This window comes from Eptatretus burgeri, chromosome 5, assembly GCF_056783735.1.
Source record: "Eptatretus burgeri isolate ZD-2024b chromosome 5, Ebu_testis_v1, whole genome shotgun sequence".
Taxonomy (NCBI): Eukaryota; Metazoa; Chordata; class Myxini; order Myxiniformes; family Myxinidae; genus Eptatretus; species Eptatretus burgeri.
The window spans coordinates 20,422,709-20,431,327 of NC_140965.1; the positions used below are offsets into that span (position 1 = coordinate 20,422,709).

An 8,619-nucleotide genomic window follows, 5' to 3' on the forward strand; every position below is an offset into this window, starting at 1 on the left:
CAGACCTCAACGTGCTTTGGAAGTGGGAAAACCTGCAAAATCGGCTGTGTATCAAATACTTGTTCTCCCCACTGTATATATATATATATATATATATATATATATATATATATATATATATATATATATATATATATATATATATATATATATATGAGGCCCCGTGAGGAGGAGTGATGCAAGCGACATTGTTTAGTGATATGATGATAATAGGCTCGGATGATAGGGTAAGGGTTAAATAGTGCTATATGGCATTAACTCCAAAATGGCCGATGTCTCCCTGACATCACTCCTCATCGCAGCGCCTCATATATATGTTTTATATATATACTAGTACGTGCCCGTAAAAAAAAATTAAAAAAATCAATATTCCAACCGCGAGCAACAAACACCAACCACACAAGCCGTTTCTTCGCTCTCGCGTGCCCGTACGTGCGTGGCGCGGAAGTTCGCATATCACAGTTACGATGATTCGCAATTTAGGTTTTAATGGCCAATTATTCAATTAGCGCCAACGTATTTTGCCTTTTCGCAATGTCGTCGCAAGAAAAAACAAAAAGAGAAGAGAAGAGAGAAAAAAAATTACTTCCTGGTTCGGAGCACACCAGCACTGATGTTACCAAAATGTATGCACCGTCTCATATGAAAATGATCATAACTTGCGGCATTGTGTTTATCTATAAATGCGCATAAGAAATCGAGAAATTATTAGAATACACGAAGTCATCATTATCCGGAAGCCCGTACATTGTAACCTGTAATGGGGAACGCGGCTGAGTTTCCCTTCCCCATCGGCCATGCCCACGCAACAACGTGTCTTGTCATTGGTTTGGTAAATAAATGGCCATAACTTGGGAAGCACTTGTCCGATTTAATATCAAACCTTGAAAAGGCAAATCCTCATGTCCCCAGCAATATACCTGGCAAGTTTCAATTAGATCGGACCAGCGGTTGTCGAGAAACAGCGGTCTCAGACACACACACACACACACACACACACACACACACACACACACACACACACACACACACACACACACACACACACACACACACACACACACACACACACACACACACACATTGCTGGAATTATATATATATATACTAGTGAAACCCGTGCACATACACGGGATAGCAGTACAACATAGCTGGAAGCAGACAACAGACCATACACGGAGAATGACAAAAATATGCATTGTGCAAAATGCAAGTGGTACTATGGAACGCCAAGACTTCCCAAACATTGTCGGCATGTCCGCTAAGTGCTACAGCAATTTTGTAGGGATCAAGTGACGGCGAGCCGAGTTTTTAGTGTGCCAGCTTGGTATTATAATAGAGAAGAATATATGTAATATATATTGTTGCGAATTCGCGCCCGCCGGCGTGCGGACGGCCACGTAACTCGGATCGTGGCACGTCGCCCACCGGACGGACAATTCAGTCGTGACCCTCCGGGAACTATCGCCCGGAGCCAGTCACAGGTGGGCCTTTCGACCTCACCACAATCGTGCCAATCGGCCACCAGCATAGGATAGGGTTGTTCGCCAAACTCGACCTTCCTAAGTACCCACGCGGATGGTAAACCGGGCGATCGTACCTCGCCGCAGGTCGACTCCGGACACGAGCCGCTTGGGCGGCCTGTTCCGTACTATCGGGATAACCGAGCGGTGTTATCGTCGACCTCGACGGTTCAGATTATTTACCGGGCGTTTTGCACCCACTACGAACCCTTTACGTGAAGCAGGATGGAGGGTCAATAAAAGACAAAGCGAAACGGGAAAACAGTTCACACAATGCACATTTATTTCCGGGCACACGGAGAGCATGTATATACAGTCAAAATGCACATAAAGCAATTAAAACAAAAAAAGCAACAACGACGCAGAGTTAATACCGAATACACGTACACACGGCAACACTTACACAGTTCTACTTTACAGACGGCGCCAACACACATTTACACAAAAGCAAAGAAAAGAAGCCACCCTCATAGACAAGGGGGCAGACAAGCCTGTAGGCCAAATGTGCGTGTGACCTGGAGGAGCGGCCAGGTCCGCGAGACCGGGGGGGTCCTACCCGCGCCCTCGTGACGCGTTGGCGGGCGAGCCGCAAATGTGGCCGCGCGGCTGTGCCTCGACTCCGTGCTCCTTGGCGGGTTTTGTTGGCACGACGTTTGGAGTGGGGTGGGAACGGGGCCCCCTTTTGCACTATCTCAGCGCGGGGGAAAGGGGGAATTGTTGATGCCCTGGGGGGAGATGGCTCGCTGGCTTGCGTCCCGCGACGAGACAAGCGATTTCCCCACACCGCGACCTCGTCGCCGACCGCAGTCCTTCTCGCCTCGGACCCGAGCTCCTTTGCCTGCAGTTCCACCGCGCGCACTCTCCTCACCCGACCGACTCGACTCTGCCACTCTTCTCCGTTCCACACTCTCCTCACCCGACGACTTTGCCAAAAACCCTCTCAGCGACTCCAGAACCGAACTCCCTCCATTCGCCTTGCGCTCGCCTTCTTATAGGCTGGCAGGAGCAGCTAATATGCAAATATTTGGATCAGAATGACCTCGGGGGCGGAGCCACGCTCGCCCATTGGTCGGAGGAAACGGGGGTGTGAATCTCCCCTGATCCGAGAATTTGCATGTATCGACTTCACAGACACGTGCCTGGAGGCGGGTCCAAGCCGCCCCATGCTCGCTAATTGGACGGAGGAAAAGTGGGCGTGTAGCGTTTGCGATCCGAATTTTCCCTCGGAAAGGCCGCTATTCGCGCTCGCGGCTCGGTGCGCTCGGCACCAAACGCCGAACGGGCCCGAGACAGCCCGACGTTCAGTGTTCACAGGTGGTGCAGGAATGGCCATAGAAGGAGAGAGGTGAAGGTTGTGGAGGGTTGATGGTTATGGTGCCGTTGTGAATGGCGGTGATGCGATGTTTGCGGGATTGAGTTGTGAAGGTAAAGGTCGTGGCTGTTGGCGTTGTTGTTGTTGTTGTCTGAGGGTTGGAGCATGGTTGTAGTAGGAGTTAGCAAACACCAGGCCACCACCAGAAACCACTAAGCCAACACCAGGCACACATGTGTGTATATATATGTATATATATATATATATGTATATATATATATATATATATATATATATATATATATATTCATATATATATATATATATATTCATATATATATATATATATATTCATATATATATATATATATATTCATATATATATATATATATATTCATATATTAATATATATATTCATATATATATATATATATATATATATTCATATATATATATATATATATATTCATATATATATATATATATATTCATATATATATATATATATATATGTATATATATATATATATGTATATATATATATATATATATATATATATATATATATATATATATATATATATATATATTCTTCTTCTTCTTCTTCCTTTGGCTGCTCCCGTTCGGGGTCGCCACAGCGGATCATCGGTTATGATCCGCCTTCTGATTTGGCACAGGTTTTACGCCGGATGCCCTTCCTGACGCAACCCTGGTCGCCTCTTACGACACAGGGATAAGGATTGGGTTTCGCCATGATTCTGGGCTGCCCCACACCCTCTCATAGCACGGCCCAGTGCAGAGCTCCCGTCCTCAAGCGATCCTCCAACCCAAGCCTCCGAGTAGTCGGATTACAGGTGCACGCCACTACGCCCGGTGTGTGTGTGTGTGTGTGTGTGTGTGTGTGTGTGTGTGTGTGTGTGTGTGTGTGTGTGTGTGTGTGTGTGTGTGTGTGTGTGTGTGTGTGTGTGTGTGTATATATATATATATATGTGTATATATATATATATATATATATATATATATATATATATATATTTTGTTTGCGTATATATATATACATACACACACACACACACACACACACACACACGAGTCATCACTTTGGGAGGATGGTACAACACAGACAAGCATGAGATGAAAATGGTAGGGAAGTCACAACCAGTGATATTCCTAGGGTTTGGGACGTGTAAGAGCAGTACTTGCAGAGTGAGAAATTGAGTTTTTGATGTAAAGCGCAACTCTGCTGCCAGGACGGGGTTCAGGTCGATCAAACCAGCGGACACAACAGCCAGGGAGAGGCTAAGGAGTCAGGATTCAGTTAAGCAGATGATGGCTGGTTTATCATCAACAGCGTGGATGGAGAGATGTCGGGTTGGAACAGAGGCCTCGGAAGTTTGAAGTCCACACAGTTATGGACAGGGGGGAGAGGAGCTGCTGCTAGGACATAGTGTTGTGAAAGGGAGCAAGGAGAGGGTGCGGTGTGGGTGGAAGCCGGGGTGGGAGGTGTGGAGAGGGGCGAAGTCGGGAGGGGCAGGGGTGAAGCTGGGATGGGGAGGGAGGGAGGGGATAATTTTAAATGGGGCAGGGTGTGGGGGGAGCAGAAGGGAGGGATGGTACTGACAGATGGGTTTGACACCATGAATGGACGTGAAGGGGAAAATGTTCGTTGTGTGCACGCAGCCTTTGTAAAATTGATGCCTCAGGATGCCCAGACTGGATAACCTATGACAGGCTTCATAGGTGGGGTGGTGGTGAGAGTGCTTTTGGTTGAAGGCATGGAGGAAAATTTGGCTGCAAGTGAAAGACGAGGATGGCTGAATTAAACTTTTAGAAGTGAGGAGGTTTTGGGAAATGAGCCCAGTCAAAGATAAAAGGAAGAGATTTTGATGAAGAAGAAGAATGAATCAGTTGTCCATGATGGAATAATAAGCAGAGTGAGGCACTTTAAGATACATTTTGGAAGCGTTTTTAAATATCTGTTTTTGAATGTTGTGAAGAGGTTTTAAAGAAGAGAAATGTTTCATTAAATTTGGGGATATTGCAAAGAAGGTGAAGGAAAATAAGAGTAGTTTCGAAAAAAAGAAATTCTTTCCATTGGTGTTGGTAGTTGGGTTTTCCCCGATGATTGTTTTTTTCTGTGTGAAGGAGAGATATTCTGTTTTCATTTGAGGAAGGAGGGGAAAGGATTGAGCTGAGGGTTCAGAATAACAATAAGTGGATCAAAGAAGCGAAAACGAGGCAGAAAAACGGAAGGGAAGCACACTCCACTATCACAATTAGGTTCACCTGAACTCTGGACACGAACTAAACAATGTAACACAACAGGATACGGTTTGGGACAGAAAAGTTGATGAAAAACACAAAGAGCAAAACAACATAAATGGGCTGGGGAACTTAGCTTTGTCAGGTTCATTGTCAGGTCAAGCTAGATTAGATCTGTGGCTTGCTTACAGGTACCATGTAAACCTGTACTAACCTGGTTCATGGTCGGTTGGCGGCGACGAAATAGTCTCCCCCACCAGGTTTCTTGGTGAGGAGAGTGTATGAAATGGACACCCAGCAGGATTAAAAACAAAACCTGTCACAGAGCGGTATTGCTCCTTGTGTGCCAACGGCCATCCATATCTAGTGCCCAACTGTGTCTGTGGACATCGTCTTGCAGTTGTGTTACTTTTTTCAGGAGGTTGGTGGCCGGATTTGCACTCTGGCTACTGTAAAATCCTTCACTCCAAAAACATACGAAAAACGCAAAGAAAACTGAAAACCCACTCCGTGGGAGTACCCCCTGTGCAGCTGCCCTTCACAGGGCAGCTCACCGGATGATGGGATTGGGGCAAAGCCTGGTTAGACCTTGGAAGGATGACGGAAGGAAGCAAAGCCCTCAAATTATTGGGGCACATCCCAATCCACCAGACGGCGGTCTCCTTGGGTTAATCGGAGGCGGTCCCTTCAGCTGGGTGCCTGGAATGTCCTATCCCTAAGAGGAGGATGATCACCTGTCTCTGTTAGCATCTGAACTCAAGCGTTTGGACATCGGTATTGCAGCACTCTCTGAGGTTCGGAGACCGGATAGTAGCGAGATCATGGCGGGTGGTTACACCAACTATTGGTCTGGTCGCTCTGATGGTTACCATGCCCAAGGAGTTGCTGTGGCTGTGTCCAATAAGCTGACTCCAATGATAATTGAGGTAACACCGATCAACGAGCGTATTATGAGACAAAGGATGTCACTCCCTGGGTGTCGTTTCCCTGGTCTCTGTGCATGTTCCGACTGAGGCGAGTGATCTCACCGTGAAGGACACATTCTATGCCACGCTTGAGTCTGTGGTTGATCAGTGCCCCAGACGAGATTGGACCTGGGGAGTCATGGATTCACTGGATCATGGGGTGTGGCGCTGCCGGTACCTGTGCAGGAGGGCGAAAGTCCGAGTCTTCAGGTCCTTGGTGCATCCATTCTTGCTCTATGTATGTGAGACTTGGGCTCTGACCAGGGATCTAAGATGGACACTTAATTCCTTTGGCATCAGGTCCCTGGAGAATCCTTGGCTATCACTGGTCGTACCTTGTGTCCAACAAGCAGTTGCTGAGAGACACTCAAATGAGATTTTTTTAAATCTCCATAGTGTGTGAGCGGCTGTATGGACATGTGGGTCACTTTCCTGACGCCAATGCTGCTCACCAGATTCTCTCAGCGAGGGAGCCTCGTGAGTGGAGGAAGCCAATGGCCCGACCACGTGCCTCATGGTTGCAGCAGGTTGATCGGCATCTCAAGGAGATTGCGATTGGCCAGGCATCTGCCTGGTGGATGGCCAGACAGAGGCCCTTGGAGTACCGGCGGAAAGTGGATGCAGCGACGTGCTGCTCCGGCGCATGCTCCCATACCTGACCTGACCTGATCTGAACTTAGCTTCGAACAACTGCTTGCTCATCACTTTTCTTTCCTCTCACCGCAGGTGAGCATTATCTGTGACATCTTTGTGATTTACTTCCTTGGGCACAGACACCTTTACCTGGACAAAAAGTTCAAACACGTGGATGAAAACACAAACGTGAGTTTTTAAGATGGCCAACATACCGAAATTGTGATGATGAAGGACAATAAATATGGAGGCAATGAATATTTATGAGACTGCCTGCTCCCCCTTACCTTCCACAGGATTTACCTTCTTACAACCCAATGGAATGAGGGAACAGAAACAGAAGGCCACTCCATTGATTGTGTGTTTGAAATTAAACTGACAACTTGATGTCTCATGAAGAAGGGGGTTGTGGTGGAGGGGAGAAATTATTTTATGGATCTGCAAATAAATAAAGTTCTGTATTTGAAAAATAAAAAAGGTACAAATGGCTGAATATTTGAGTTGAAAGTGCAACTTTTGATACAAGGCTCAAGCGTATATAAACACACACCACTATGCACACATGCCCTTCTTTGCACTCGATGGTCAAGATGGTTACTTTATAAAAGCCATTGCATAATCACATTGAATCCCTGGAACTATGGGATCATATTATCAAGGCATGTATGGCAGTCAAGACCAATTCAAAACTCCCAAGTCTGTCTGCACGAGAAGGTGTGGTTGGTTGGTGTCTGGCTCTGTTTTTTATTTATTTATTTCACCGCATGTCTACCTAAATTGAGATGTACATACATATTCAGCCTTGGGTCAGGGTTTTTGCAGGAGTGGGGATAAAAGTGTCAAACAAAGATGTAATGGATTTACAGGCCATCACTGAAAAGGGAAGTTCATAATCACTTCATACTAGAAATGAGCAGTGGTGCTCTGTTTGATGTATTTGTGCAAACGATGTGTTGATCCAAAAGTTATTTCTATCTACTTGCCCAAATCAAATGGTATAAAACAGGAAGCTAATCACTCTCGGTGGAGAGAGCTGTGTGCTTCATCATCACTGTCACACTTCACTAAGAATCCTTTATCATGTATAAGAGATTAGTACGCCTGTACAGATGTTTCACGAATACTGGTTGCCTTCTTAATCCCTCCCCACCCCCCAAATTCTAAAGTTTAATGCCTTTGAGCTGTCTCGCCTGGGTTGGAATCAATCCAGCTATAAACTCTCGCCCTGGTGTTTTGTGTGCCGAGCGAAACATTGTGTGCGCAGTCACTCGGATGAGAGAAAATTAGAGGGCACGTCTACCAGCACTGGGGTGATGGTGGATGCTAAATATCCCACCATGTTGTTCGTGAAGAGTAGGCAAGTTATCGCCGGCCCCCTAAACAAATTACTAATTCCTGCCTGGATCGTGGGTAGGAAGTGGTCTGGTGTTCTTGGAAGCTCATTGACACCATTTTTCCAGTTCCAAGTCTGAACACGTTGAACGTTGGGTCATGCAGTTCCTCCTTCCAGTTCATCAAAGCGAAGTTTTCTGGACCAGATCCGGCGTCTTTCTGTTGTGTTTTCCTCCTTATGTTGCTATTTGTGTTTTCATCCAATATTGATAATAATTAAATATACCATCAGAGATGGGGAATCACCCGCCATTGAAAAATAATTGAAATCAGATAAGCGGTTTTCCAATTATTACAAAAAGCATTTTTTCAAGATGGCCGCCCCAGTCGGCCATCTTGGATCCGGCCATGCCCAAAATCAATATGGTTCTTCCTTTCCAGGTGGTACATGTGTGACCCAAATTTCAAATCGATATGGCGAACAGTTTATGAGTTATCGCACTCACAGCTATAAATGTTGACGCCCAGCCAGCCGGACGACCCGGGTGACAACAATATCCCCCTTCCGCCACGCGGCGGGGGATAAAAACA

General features: G+C 46.0%; 1 protein-coding gene across 2 annotated transcripts in view; it reads left to right on the forward strand.

Annotated features, from left to right (window-relative positions):
- LOC147025990 (P2X purinoceptor 4-like) overlaps positions 1-7,189 on the forward strand; it is a 64,108-nt gene extending 56,919 nt beyond the window's left edge. For both annotated transcript variants that reach the window (XM_085880960.1, XM_085880961.1), the window contains 2 exons: positions 6,790-6,885; positions 6,993-7,189. In XM_085880960.1, coding sequence (XP_085737086.1) covers positions 6,790-6,885; positions 6,993-7,022 — 126 coding nt within the window. In that variant the 3' untranslated portion in view covers positions 7,023-7,189. The remainder of the gene's footprint in view (positions 1-6,789; positions 6,886-6,992) is intronic.
- The last annotated feature ends 1,430 nt before the right edge of the window (positions 7,190-8,619 follow it).